The sequence below is a fragment of the Melospiza melodia genome, chromosome 8 (genome assembly GCF_035770615.1).
Source record: "Melospiza melodia melodia isolate bMelMel2 chromosome 8, bMelMel2.pri, whole genome shotgun sequence".
Taxonomy (NCBI): Eukaryota; Metazoa; Chordata; class Aves; order Passeriformes; family Passerellidae; genus Melospiza; species Melospiza melodia.
The window spans coordinates 21,843,375-21,858,653 of record NC_086201.1 but is presented as its reverse complement, the minus strand read 5'-3'; the positions used below and the strand labels follow the sequence as shown (position 1 = coordinate 21,858,653).

The window sequence follows — 15,279 nt, the reverse complement described above, 5'->3', positions numbered from 1 at the left end:
TTACTCCTAGAGCTATCTCCTAGAGTGCCAGACTGGAAGGAAAAGTTAAGAGATCCTGGAAGTAGTTACCATGATCAAGTGATCCTAACCTTTTCCCCAGTAATATCAGTTACCATCTCCACGTGTCCCATTTTTGGTAATGAAATGTGACCTCTTTGGACAGCCCTCAAAGACTGCATGCTGAAGCTTCTCTGAGCTAGACCACCCACAAAAAGCAAGGCACAGGAGAACAGTGCAACTCCCTGCTAATCAAAGCAGCCACAAAACTGCTCTGAAGGACAAGAACCTTACAGACATCCTGCTCCCCACCACTCTGACAGCCAGGCCTTTGCTCCTAACGGGGAAAACGTCCCCTTGAGATTTGGGGTTACTGAACCTAACAGGTTAATGGAGATTACACGGACTTCACAGCCACAGAGGTGCTATTAAGTCAATTACAGGTGCAAGTTTGTCAATTATATGGACTATTTCTAAAAACCACATTGGAGCTCCAGCCTGTACACATGATGAAATTGAAAAAAAGCCTACCAGAGACACAGAGAGACGTGATGCTCACAGCATGAAGCAAATATGCCCTGTGTTTGGGCATATTTGGGCATAGTATTAGCTATGAGAATGAAATGACTGGCAAACATCATGCAAGGTGCTACAAGACAAACATGCACAGCAAGTGACAAAAGGTATGAACCATGCAGTTCCCAGAGTGAGTAGGCAAGCAGATGCTGTACATAGACCAATATAAACAGGAATAAAAGGAGCAGAACTCTACACAGGACTTTCAAAATCCTCAAATCCTCTAGGCTCTGGCACTTCAATGACAACATAAAGCAAATCAGAGGCAGGAAGTAAGTCATTCATTTTGGCAGAAATAATTCTTGAATTAATCTTTTAACTAAGTATCGTTATGTTACCTAGATAATAATTTTAAAAATACAATTGTTTTAACATCTTTAGTTTAGAAAATATTATATTTTACCTGAACAGCAAGGGAAGATGCATTATCAGAAAGCAGAATTTGGTCCTCTGTTGAAAGAAAAAAAAAAGAAGAAAAAATAAACCACACAATTACAAAAACACAGCGCCCATTTACTGACCTGTAACTGTAAACGATGCTGGGTTGCATTTCTTATGCATAAAACAAGGAGCACATATATAATTATTATGCAGCTGGACTAGAAAATCTATAATATAAATATTAAAAAAAGGGAAAAAAACCCAGGAATTTTTCTCCCACAAATGCAATTGCACTTATCATATATTATCACCAATGTTCAATTAAAAAAATAAAAAACACTACAAGAGAAAAAGCAAATGCCTGACTTTTATGCCAATTACTCTCCTTCTAATCAAAGTTAAATAAAATCGCATCTTCATATCTCCTCTGGCTAAAAAGTAGAAGTATTCAGAAACCTATAAAAGCAGCTTGCAGCTAATATTGCACACTGTGTCTAGGTCTGTCACACAAAAGAAAGATGACAAGTTCACTGCAATAAAAATTCCATGCTTAGAAGACTAGAGCTGCTACCTATTAGTCTTCATTACTTTGCAGTCTTCTGACAACTGTAGCAGGCTGCTGAGCCCCAAATGGGGGCCATAATGTGATCTGATGATATATGAAGAGCTGCTAAAGGGAGAGTGAACCATCCTAGCCTATACATTTTAACAGTTCCTTTTTACTGAGAGCCTACTTTACCACAAGACTTCAAAAATCTGCTGCCTCAGCTATTGGTGCAGTAAATCTGCCAACTGTGCCTGCAACCACATCATTTTACACTGGCTACAGCAGCCAATATAATGAGTCAATAATAAACCAAGGACCTTGTAGGCCATGAATAGCTGGTTTATATTGGCAGATCCAAGCATAACTAAAACCTCTGACCAAACAAAAAAACACAAAGGACTACTTTAACAGTTTCTGTGCTTCCTTGCAGTTAATTATCTTAGTGCATATTTAATGTGTTTCCTAAAAATAAGGTAATTATTAATTGCCCAAACCAGTGTACCTACCCTTCAGTTGCTGATACAATGCAGCATTTTCAGGCCAAGGCTCTGCGGCTGTGGAAAGAGAAGATATTAATTGAGCAAGCTGAATACCAATGTGCTTATAAATGCTAACTGAACATGAATGTTACCCAGAGCAAGAATTTAGAGTGCAAAGATGATGATGCAATATTTAGCCTGCCCTAAAAATGTCCCACTGACAAGCTCTCCTGTTGTACTTCTCTCCTGCTCTCAGGGGTTCATCATGGAGAAGGAAGTCCCAGAATGGAATGTTTCAGGAACAGTAAAATTCCAGCTACATTACAGAACGGCCTTGTAATTTTGAAGCTACTGATGCAGCTATTTTCCCTCCCTAATTCTGGCCACTTCCCATCCTAATCCTGGCCACTCCCAAGAGCAACCATTTATTAAGGTACTAAATGAAGAATTCTGGAGAGAACAGAACAAGACACAGAGGAAAGAAGCACAAACCTCCAATGTGTGAAGAATGCTTTAAGGAATTAGAAAAAAGCGTTCTGCCTTTTAAAGTTGCATCCTCATGATCCTATGTAATACCCACAGAACCTGGAGCCCAGGCATCTCAAAACTCTGCCCACCAGAGCAGGACGACCAGAGCTGCCTATAGCTTTAAGCTATGTACTGCTCAACCCTAAAATGGGAATGTCAATATGCATTCAAGAAACTGAATCATCAGTTCAAAACAGTTGAGCAGTTGCTAAAAAAATGAGGCAAGGAAATAAGACAATCACATCCTCCAGTTGAGAACCATTGCATGTAATCAATCATACACCATATGAATGTAAGGGAAGACAAAAATAATAATCAGTACCAATTTACTGTTAATGGTAGCATTAAGGTAACAGTTCGTAACATTTTTTGTATCCATTACATTCCTTGTTAATGTCTAATTAAAAATACTGTTTTTAAATATCAGTTCAAACCTTGCATTCTACCCAAAACAGCCATTTGTAAACAAAATTTATGCTCTAATCATGTAAATTATTTTTTAAAGCAATAATGTGTATAAATAGCTATGTGTGGATCAAGCATAAATATGTCACTGGCTTAAGTAAGGCTTTGAATCTTTGCCTTTAGAACTCAAACTGAAAAAGTGCACAATTTTCTAACTATCATTCCTTTTGGATACTCATGAAGTATTAACTTTTATGGGAGTCACACAAAATGTAAAGCTTAAAACACTGTACACAGTTTTGTGAAGGTCACTGCCTCTAACATTAAGGCACAGAGCCTATCAGTGATACTAGTATGGGCATGAGAAAGCAACTAATCACATTTAAGTGTCATGGAAAAATGTTTTATGTTTTATTGTAGCAGTTATTGGTTTTACACTCCACCATTAAAGTTTTGCCCTGAAGTAAAAATTCTTGACGTGGAAGTACATCTACATCTTTAAATAAAAAGAAACTAAGATAGCGTCTGCAGTACTACAACCTTAAGCATTTAAAATAATTTATCTAATATACATTTCTTCAAGTCCACTGAAGTCTTGCAGGAGCAAACGGAAGGAGGAAAATAAGAATGTTATTACTACATTTTAGCAAAATTATCAGTTCTGGACTCTGAGATACTTACAGAAGTAACTAACTGACAAAGTTACAATGATCTTGTAAATGCTCCAGCCAAACAGTGAAAACATCCTTTTTACATGCCCAAAAGGGTACAGAGACCTTCAGTTGCATGGGCCCATTCCTACTAAAACTTTTTGCCTGATCCTCTTCTGACTGAAATGTCAGATTTATAACTAATTCTTGGATTCCAGCCCAAACTGGAAGTCGCCTATTTTTTACACATGGCTGAAATATTTCTGGACTACAAAAAATCAAACAAAAGAGCTAGGTACATTCCAAGAAATTCAGATTCTAATTCCAGTCTGATTTTGGCACTCAGCTATATGCAGCCAGGGAGACAGATATAATACACACACACACATATACAACAGCTTCATGGCACACTGAATCCAAAACCACGCTGCTGCTAAGGCATGCCATATCCACGCTATAAACTAAAATACAAGTACAAGATTGCTTGTATATCTTTTGCCCTTTTCAGCATAAATCTTACTTCCACAATCTACTGATCACATACTTATTTTCATGAACCATATCTGCTGACCCTAATTTTGTTAGTGATGATACAAAGTCTTTATCCCACAGCCCCAGTACACAAGAGCACCCAACTTGAGGGAAGGAAAGGACAAGGAAAGTTTAACGCCTTTGCATTCACTTATACATAGTTGTGTACTAATATGTTTCTGATGAGTAAATGAAACAAGGACAAACAGCCAAACGAAAACCTCAGCCTTCGTTATGAGTACACCTGGAACTCCAAATTTCAGCTGTTGTAAGAAAATGAATAATACACCCTGCACTTGGCACCTTACAGTCTCCAGAGTGAGGCCACAATTCTGACTGTGTTTGGATGAGGTAGACACATGCTCACAAGCCTTGAACCAAAGTCCTCAGTTCTTTGCATGCAAAGCAGATCAAAGGTAACTGATTTCACTATTTCTATACAGACTGGATTTTAAAATTATCAGTTTCACATTAAGATTCACATGTAATTACCTACATCCTAGAAAATAAACAAATTCTGCAGTGTGCATTCAGAATTGCATGCAGATCACGTTCCACAATACCAGAGGTACAAATACCTGTGCAATACTCTGGAAATCAAATAATTAAATACCCATTCGCTATCTGTCCCATACCTTCCAATTTCTCCTCATTCTCCCACTTCCAAGTTGTCTAGAATATGAAACATTTCTTTCTGATGAAGCAGGAAGTTTAAATACACACTGCTACGTGAGGGGTGCAGGCTCACCAAGCACAAGCTAAACGCGAGCAGGAGCTCCCATGCTGCCTCTGGTTAGTTCCAAGGTGCAGACACCAAGGGACACCAGAGCCCTGCTGGGGAAGAGAGGAGCAGGGATCACTGAAGGCTTGTCACATGTCTCCGCAAGAGGAGAAAGTGTGCAACATCTTTAATGTGCAGCAATGACTCTTGCCTTATGAATGTAGGTGAAGACATAATTTGTAGAATAATAGGCACTAATATTACACGCTGCTTCAGTTCTGTCATATTTCCAATCCATCAAGTTGATTAATGCTATAATAACTCCTCACAAACTTATCATTTGTGCACTAATGAAGTCAAATCCAGTTTATCCTTCGGCAACTATAATCTTCTGGTCTGTAGATGTTCATTTCCCTGCTAACCACGGCTACTGTGGCACTCGGTATATAAAGAGAAAATTAACAAATGCGATGTCAATTCAGCTTCAGAAGCTTTCAACACAGAATCACATTTATGTGTTAGATCCTACGCAACAGACATTTTTATCATTACTTGCTCACAGGATGAAATAACTGCCTGGAAGCATGCCTTACAGGAATAGCTTCTCTACATTTCTTAGAAATAAGGAACTATTTCATTCTTCCTTCTGCCTCTATAATCAGAGGAATTACTATTGTGTGGTTTTCAATGGGTCTGTCTCGCAGGCTTGCAGTCTTTAGTAAAAATTGTTTTCCCACCCTACTGAAACTTTTCCCATGATTAACAAATTCAAATATTTAGTCTTTCATGTGGATTGTCTGCTGTTCAGGACAATCAAATCTCATACTATTGTCTTTCCCTACTTCTCTACCACACTGCTTGTTGATTAAAACAATAATGCCAGTTATAGGAAACAGCCTATGGGAAACAATCTGTGGGATTATTCCCCCCCTCTACCTCCCCTCCATTAACAATGTCTGAAAAGGGCTTGAGTTCAAAAGTAACAGGGAAATAAGAATTAAAAAGATGTGGACACAGAAAACATCACTACATAAGCCTTGTAATCCTGGGTGCTGAGAATTCAGCAGACACAGCACCCCTACAAATGGGGAAGGCAAACAGCAAGCAAACCTACAGCAAATCTTCTTCGGTTTTGTGGATGACTAAAAATGCATGAAAATTTCACTAAGCTAAATGTATTTGTTAGTCTAAGTGTTTTACTTATTAACAGTTTAGCATACAAAATGCTGAAGATTTCAAAGTGATAACAGGGTTCTTAGTTGTCAAATTAGAAGAGAATTCTGTGAACTGGTGAGTTGCACATTCCCAGTAGAGTTTTAAGTACTCAGGTTTGCAACTGCTGAAACAGATTCCTAACTCCTCACCTGTCCTATCAGAGAATGACTTAGAAAAAACATAATTTTTGCTCTTAAAAAAAAAAAACTTCCAAAGCACAGAAAGATGACAGTCACATCAAATTCTTTGCCACTGAAGGTGCATTGCATTAGGTGCACTTTTCAGATTTTCATATTGTGTGAAATGTTTTACTTGAGCAACATTAAGATATTCAAATAACAACTTGATTTCAATGTTTCCAGACGTTTCAGACTGACATTTCAATAACAGGACTTCACCTACCCAAATACTTTTGGGACAGTAAGAGAAAAGAACACAAATATGCTGTAAGAAGACTCAAGAGCACTGAACCCCACTACCAGCAGGGGATCAATCAGCAGCTCACCTGAAGCCTACACAGTTCCAACCAAAGCTCTCAAACAGGACATACTACACTTGCCCACTGGTGAACCTCAATTCAAAGAATGAGAGGCTGCACTAACGCTCCCCCAGTGAAGTCTGCTCAAGAGGAAGCACCATATCACTAAGATGCTCTACAGTACCTCAGCCCCACCAACTCCTTGGTCAGAATCTATTTATGAGTGCACCAAACTTGATTTCAACTTCTACACTCTGAATTACGGGGAAACTCTTTATCCTGTGTCAGTGCTGCCAGGATGTATGGGGGAAACAAACATTTTTATCCACCTTCCCCCAGCAGCTTCATGATGATGAAAGAGATGTAATGAAATAAATGGTTTACAGTTATGCCTTTAATCCTCTTACTTAAAAAATAAGACTCTGAAAATGAGAAGACAAAATACTTTGCATGTTAAATTGTGGAATATGCTAAACAACAATTTAGCCACTTCAGTGGTCTAGTAAGAATAGCCAGTTTCAGCAGCAGGGCAGGCAGTGTGATTTGCGCTGTAGTCTGCCACTAGTTTAGCTTGCTGGCAAACTGTGGCATTCTTGAACACCAGCCACAGACAAAAGCCAGAGAGCTCTAGACCCAGGCATCAAGATGTTCCCTCCTGAATGAGAAATGAAGTCATCAACAAGTTAGAAGTTTTTAGGAAAACACTCAACTTGAAATTAGTCATTCCCAGCTCTCAGCAATACCATAGAATTCTGTTGGAACAAGAATATTTTTGGAAGGCAATGCAGATTGGAATATTTTTCTGTTATAAAAGCAGCCTATGCCTAATAGGAATCAAGGCTAATAACCAGTAAATCAAGATAATTACTGCCCCAAATCTCCTCCAAAAAAAGTTTAATATATTCTCAGTTTGCCATGATTCTCAGTTTATTCTATGACACCTTCTGTTTCTGTCAATGCAGTATTCAGCAGACTAACAATCTCTTCCACACAGCTCACTGTGTGCTGCTGTGTAGGCAAGGCTGGGATCTGGCCTGGGAATATTTGACCTTCTTTAACACAGCAACTTATGAAATATTATGAAGTTGTTATGGATCATATAAATATAAAGACTAGTCCTTCTCTAAAATCACCACATTTGCATGGATCACTTTCCTTTTTGTTACATTTTTCTTGAACACTTTGATACTAAACTTACATTAAAAAAAAATACACTAAAACATCTGTATTTACCAGTTTGGCTCACTTGGCATTAAAGGCCTGCTGTAAGAGCCAAGAGGCAAGATACCTTCTATTAAAAACAAGCAAACAAAAATACTTGGCATTAATCTGAATCACTGTATTGCAGTATTACAGCTGGAGAGATTAACTTACACATTATTTTCACACAGCTTCCTTTAGCCCCTCCCTAGGTACAGATTTGATTAAAATATAATGAGGATTCTAAAAACTGCTTTTTCACAAGAGTAAACACTAAAAAGAAATTCAGTCTTACATCTGGGCAACATCTATATCCAACATTGTTATGTACAAGTCTCTAAATGTCATGAAGCAAACATCACAACAATCAGCAGGAAAAGTTACCCTTTTTGGTTTCCAAAGACTGGGGACATGGTGGGGACCTGCTGCTCAATACCAAAGAATCACAGAATATTCTGAGTTGGAAGGGACCACAATGTTCTAAATTTAGTAACCAAACGAAAAACACATGTAAAGCTATTCCCCAAGACTGCAGAAACAAGGAAGATTTCTAAGACATTTGATGTTAAAATGCATCAAAGAAACAGTTCTTACTCTTTTAACATAAATCTGTATTTTCAAGCAACAATACATTGTTTAAAGAGAAAATTCCAGGAACTGATGTGTTTCTAGTATTCAAGAAATAAGTGGAGGGGTACATTTTGACCAATACAGTGAAGCTGTAGCCACTTTGGAACCAAAGCAGTTAAATGTCTACATCTCATACATTAAGAGTGATCAATAAAGGAAGTACAAGAAAGTTGTGAATAAGCTTCCTTAAGACCCACCACTTCAACCCACCCACACTGGGTACACATCAATTTCATGTAATTGCCTGATCCTATAAACTAACAAGAGCCAAGAAAAAACGAAAGCATCAGCAACTCCCTGGCTCTGCTGAAAAAGGACCAAAGCATGTTTCATAGTGCCTTGCCAAACGAAAACCAACTTTCACACTAGTTAAACACTTTGCATTAAATCATGTATCAAATAATTACATCATTTGCTCAAATATGTCCCTGGCCTCCTCTGTAGAGATATTACAATTCAAATAAAACATGACTGTCCAGTAATTATTGATTGAGAAGATATTCAATGTAAAGTCTCAATCTCAGCAGCAATTCTCAAACTTGAGTTTCCTGTAGCTGTACCACTATGAGAGTCAGCATGAGACATTACTGCACCAGCCATTTAACATGACATAATCTGCTTCTTCACCCTCCAAGAAAGCTATTAATTGCATGTATTTAAGCATTAGTGCAATTCTGTTACTGTCTTTGAGCTGACTTTCAGGAGTGTACACATCTGTGGTTCAATCCTCCAGGGTGCTTTGCATTCTAGCTGCTCGGGCAGGCCACAGGAGGGAGATCCTGTCAGGAGACGAGGCCAAAAAGATCTCAACAAAACCAAGTCCATAAATAAAAGCTGTTCCTAAATCAACATCTGGATTTCTTCAGAAAAATCAGACAGCGTGCCAGCTAAATGATCGCAAAAGATTTATTTATAAAGTCCTGACAAGCTGGAGCTATTTTACTTATTTCTGATATTCAGCATAAGTGCTCCATCTCAAAGAAGCTCTGTAATTCTTAAAATTATCTTTTTATAGAACTCTAAATCAATCCCTTCCCTTTGTGCTACTTAACTCCCTTGCTCCTCTTTGGTCCTGACCCAAGAAGTCAAACTTCAAGCACAGGAGCTGTGAAGAGCAGGACAGTGGAGCTTTGATACTTATTAATGCCTTATTGGACTGGAACATTTCTTAGCCATGATATCTACATTTGTAGATATGTACATTTTTAAATCAGTCCTTTGAAAGCCCTCCTAGATTGTGACCCCTCTTTCTGTGGCAGCCTGAACTCTTCCTCCCCTGAAGATGTCTGGCAGGCAGTCTGACCGCCGCTTCTGTGGAGCGCCCCAAGGAGCTCCCAGCTCCCTCGCTCACAGCACCCCTCCTCTGGTCCACACACATCTGTCCCACCAGACGGGACCTCAGCATCCCATAGCTGCTCCAAAAGCTGCTTCCCACACAATTCCAGCTCACCCAGCCCTGGCCCCTCCGGCCTTTCATTAAGGCTCCCCTCCACTGTCTCATTCCCATAGCCCTGAGCACAGCAGCACCAGTCCTGCAGAGGTGCCAGATGAGCTGAGCTCTGCAGGGTACAAGTGCAGACAGCCAGCACTCTGCAGCCAGCCAGGGGTTGCTGCCAGCAAGGGGAAGATGCTGCCTTAGGGCTCTGGGCCTTTAAACCAGCCAGAACAGACAGTGGCATTTGCCACAGCACCTCTCACACTCTCCCTCACCTCTGGGAAACACTGCACACTCCCTGCTTCAGAACCTGAAAACATTATCCTGCTCCCTTAATCATACCCTCACAGTCTCCCTCATTTCTTTTCCAAGGCCTTCAGTGAGAACACTCCAATGCATCCAGAGTCCCTCCAATACAGCACTCAAATGCCAAAAAACCACACATGCAGTTGAGCTTTGGAAGCTCTTGCTAGGAATGCAAACACTACATTGGCTTCACTGTCATTATACCACAGCTAGAAGGCAGAACTGTTAAAAATTCCCACCTCTCAGCATTTTTACTTTCTAATTCAGAATGCACAAACCAATTTTTTTTTAGTTGAGCTCCCATCCTCCCCAATGAGACTTGTCCTGCATTCTCTGCAGCATCATTGGAATTTCTTCCTTTGATGTTTCCAATACTTCCTGAGCATTTCATGGGTTTTATTACTACATATAACTTCTAATGGTTTGTGTTAAAACATCCACGTTCATGTGATATCTATGTCATCTTCTTAATAACTAAAGACCAGAATGCCAAAGTAATAATAATACAAATTTGAGAGCATGGTGTGTACTTTTTTTATCCTCACCATGGCTTGCATGTAGCTGCAGTTTCTCACTCCCTTTCAAAAGAGACAGCTGAAAATGCCCAGCAGCGTACAACATGTGATGCCTGCTCAACTAAAGCAAAGAACAGCAACCAAGCTCTTTCATTTATTCTTGTTTTGAAAAGGTGACTCACCTGGTCCAAACCTACAGGAACAGACCAGGTTGATGCCTGAGATCAGTCAGAGAACAGAGCACCCAAGGACCAGAGACAAAAAATGAGTGAGAAAGAGAAGAAAAATCTGATTTCTCTCCAAAGTTGCTCCCATTATTTGCTTTTTTTTTTTCCTTTGACCTCTTGAGCTGAGGCTCCAAAACATCACTCCCATCCAAACCACTTGCCATGGTTTCATCAGCCAAGGAAATTTTACTTTCCAATTCAAACTGGACAGTATCAAAAGAGGTGCTACATTTGGTTCACTGATTTTGTTACCATTATTTCTAGAGCAATCTCATTTCTGGAATGAGAAAAGAAGACATTGCTTTAACAGAAAACATGTAACAATAAAATGCTGATTAGAGAAAGACTGCTTAGTCTTAATGGAGACAGAAACAATTAAAGAAGCATGCTCTATTATAAACTGTAATTATGCTGCCGCTTAAAACCAAGAAATAACAATATTTCAAAATGAAATATGTACTATGCTACAATAATTGTGAAAGTAATGTTTTCCCTGACCCAAAAAAATAGATTGGATAGATTTGGATCCACTCAAAGGATTGGTGGAAACCAAGTCATGAAACATGTCTGAGCATAAATTGGCAGGAGAGATAAGAAACTTGCTTATTGAAACTGAACAGGAGTTAAAAGGGATTCCTTTCAGCTTGATTACCAAATGAAAAGCACACATGTAAAATACACTGGAACATAAAATCATGTAGCCTGACAAATTTGGTATTTTCAAATAAACCTGAATTTTTCACTACAAGAACTTCTGCAGCAGGCTTAAACAATCTCTGCTGACAACAACCTATTTTAAGCAAGAATAACATTTTTTTTCACCTCACACATGGAGGAAGTGCTAACACTTACCTACGTGCATTTTGATGCACAAAATGCATACTCAGTTTGAATATCATGTCTTCATGAATGGGAACCATTTAGGTGGTCAGGTTTTGCTCCCAATGAATTTTTCTCACTCAGATTGAAGCTTGTCTCAATGCACAAAACATGCATGTCAAAGATTTATTTGTACTCTGGCAGGCCACACTGGAGGCAGACTCACTATGAACATCAAATACCTTAAGGCAGAAGGGCACCTGCTTTTCACACTGCATTCATTTCCCTTAGTATTAAAACCAGCCTGAGACCCTTGGACATAACAGCAATAAACAGAAGTCATTTTCCAGAGATCAAAGGACAAGCAACAATTATTATTTTCTCTCTTTTGATCGCTGACCTAAAACTAATGTATTTGGGGGGAAAAAATAAAGCTTATTGAGTAATTCAGTGATCAATTAAATGTATGCTCAACAATCATTTAGAGATTATTTGAGCAGTCAGCTTCTCAAAACTACTAGAGTTAGATTAATGTTGTAGACCACTTGAAAGCTGGCACTCTAATTCTTCTTACAGCATAAACATTCATTTCCTATCCTGTTAATATGTGATTGATGCTGAGCTACTCTAAATAAATTCTCTACCATATTATTCAATTAATATTTTCTACAGTTTAGAAATGGATGATTTAAACTGTGATGCCTGTTTTTCATGAATGCTTACAACTCATGAGGCTATGGAAACACTTGTTTATTATTCCTTGAGACATAACATCAACCTCTTTCTGAACGGGCAAATGGTTGAATGCCACTAATGCAAGCATGACACTCCACACAGGTGATTCAGTCATTGTCTTGTGTTTAATCATTAAAGCATTAGAGCAGGAGGCTGTGCCCAGCATGGTCAGGGGAATGCATGTTGCTCAGAGAGGATGCAGAATTACTGCAGCACTGCAAGCACTGAGAACTGATGGGCACAGAACCCCTGAGGCTGGAAGGCACTTCTGGGATGCCCATGGGAAGCCACAGCAGGCTGCCCACCTCCACTCTCCTCCAGGGATGGAGACTCCACAACTGCACTGGGCAATCTGCTCCAATGCTAAATCATCCTCACACCGAAAGAAGGTTTTCTTACATCCAGAAGAAGGTGTTTTCTGTGTTTCAGTTTGTGCTGAGATGGTGAAGTGAATCCACAAGGCACACACAAAGCGAAGATAGGTAATACTTTAAAAAAATCCAAATACATACACAAAAAGTTGCTGTGTAAAAGAAAATTCTGATCCTCTTCTCTACTAAAACCCTCTTCTAAGCTTTTAAAACACTTCTAGAAAACAAATTATGCTGAGCCGATTATCTAAAATACTTGTACATAAGGATCCATGCATTACAGCTGTTATATGTTAAGAGCAGCAGCAGCTCGTTTCAACTGCTGTGACAAAGGCACATCTTCGTGAACAGGAACCCAATGAAAAGCCAATAAAATTTCATTTTCAGGAACATGGAAAAAATTCTCAATCATTCACAAGCACAGATTTGGGATAAGATGCCATTAAAACAATGTCATTGTTAAGCAGTATTCTTTCCTTGTAGACACACCATTTTTCTTCCTCACGAATATTCCTAGATCTGGGGGATATTTTCTTAGTACCAGAATTAAATACTCCCCATGTCTGCGTTAACATCTCAGGAAATCCAGCTGTGTGGGGGGCATTGGCCAAGATCCTGGTTAACATTTAAATTTAAAAATTCTTTCATATTAACAAATTGAGCAATGAATTGCAAATATGAGCAATGTTGCCATTATTTACTTTCAATCTGGACCTGGTGCCTAATACAGACAAGCTACAAAGGTCACAACCCACTGGCAAATGTATCTTTTATTTTTAAGGCACATAACTGCTTTTAAAACTGTGAAACAACAGCTTTTTGAATAACAGAGCAATAAGATGCCTACATACAGTATAGTCTTGAGTTTGTGTTTATAATTCCAGAAGAAATAAGTATTAGCAAGCTGTCACTCTAGAATATTCATAAAGGTTACTAAGGAGACAGAAGAATCAAGATTCAGTCATGTACACCATTATCCTTGTATTTCACAATACAAATAAAGTATGCTAAAAGCAAGTAAATACCCTATTCTCCACATCCCAAGGATGCAGAGCTCTGGCCCTCAACATAAGCATGGCTTGTGCTAACATCTGAGTATTAGCAAGTGCCAACTCAAGAGGCCAGCACAACTTTCAGGCTTGTCCATGGGTGCCTCTACAGACCCAGACTGAAGAGCCACCACCCTCACATGACCTACAAGTCAGGGTACGCTCATAATAGAGATCCTTATGTGGAGGCCTCTATCAAGTGGCAGAAGACCCAGCTCCTGAGACAAAACTCCAGCATCCTCCTCAACAGGTCAGTATTAATCAACACACTGCTCCCTTGCAGTATTTATTGTCTGGCAGTTTGCACAGCAGCAAAAATTCCAAAACAGGGAATAAGAAGAAAGGAGAAACTGACCAAGGCACTTATTTTAAGCATGCAACACACTACCTGGCTTTTGAGCTTCCTAACCAGGCATTATCTACGGTTCATGTTTTGTTTTTTTCCTTGAGAGCACATTATTATGATTTCTTGCTAAACAGCTCCACAGTGACACACACTTTCGGTTTTAGCTCAAGGTCACGTCCGGCGCAGACGGCGCAGCTGCAGCGGCTCCCGGGAGCACCGACAGGTAGCAAAGGTCCCGCCACACGCCGGAGCCTCCCCGCACAGGGGACACCGGGGCACTGGGACACCGGGGACACTGGGACACCGGGACACAGAGCGCGCCGCGGGGCACGGCGCCGCACCGAGCCCTCCCACGCAGCGCGGCTCAGCGCCAGCTGCCGCAATTATAAACATGGTGTGCTGGACCACTGAAGTAAACGAATCAGTTTCAAAGAACTGATTAAATGAAAGTAACGAAGCGCGCCGGCACAGCCGGGTTAGGGAGCCCATACAGGAGGACCTGGTGGCCGCGCACGGCCGTGCTCGCAGAGGAGCCGTGCAGCGGGACCTGGCCCCGTGCTCCGGGCCGGGCTCCGTGCGGCACCGCTCGGTACGGCACCGCTCGGTACGGCCGCCCCCCGTCACAGCCCCCTCCCCGCGGCCCCGTCCCAGGGGTCACCCCGGCACCGAGGCCGTGGGAGCCCAGCGCCGCCGCCCTCACCCCGCGGCTCGGAGCGCGGCCCCGGCGTCCCGCCCGCCCCCGCCCCTCACCGGCCAGCTGAGTCACGAAGGCCTCGGCCACCAGCGACATGTCGCGGAGGGAGGGCGCTGCGCGGGCGGGCCGAGGGCACGCACAGGAACTGGGCCGCGCCGCCGGCGGGGCAGCGACTGCATCCGGGGCCGGGGCGGGGCCCGCGGCTCCCCCGCCCGCGGGGCGCAGCGCCGGGCCGGCCGGCGGGGCGGGAGCGCCGGGGATGCTCCCGGGGGAATTCCCGAGCACCCGGCCTGGCAGCCACAGTCAGTGCCCTCCGTTATCCCTGCCCGAGAGCAAAGCCCGGGCGCTCCCGGCCGGGCACTGCCTGCTCAGCCTCTGCCCCCTCAGCTTGGACATGGGGCACAAGGGAACGGAACCCCAAATGCTTCCCGAGACGTCTCGGGG

The 15,279-nt window shown here is 41.3% G+C and overlaps 1 protein-coding gene across 1 annotated transcript in view; it reads right to left on the bottom strand.

Moving 5' to 3' along the window:
• Positions 1 to 15,014, bottom strand: part of MTX2 (metaxin 2) — a 29,587-nt gene extending 14,573 nt beyond the window's left edge. The window contains 5 exon segments of the mRNA XM_063162186.1: positions 977 to 1,023; positions 2,008 to 2,055; positions 14,892 to 14,952; positions 14,954 to 14,984; positions 14,986 to 15,014. Coding sequence (XP_063018256.1) covers positions 977 to 1,023; positions 2,008 to 2,055; positions 14,892 to 14,952; positions 14,954 to 14,984; positions 14,986 to 15,014 — 216 coding nt within the window.
• Positions 15,015 to 15,279: the final 265 nt, after the last annotated feature.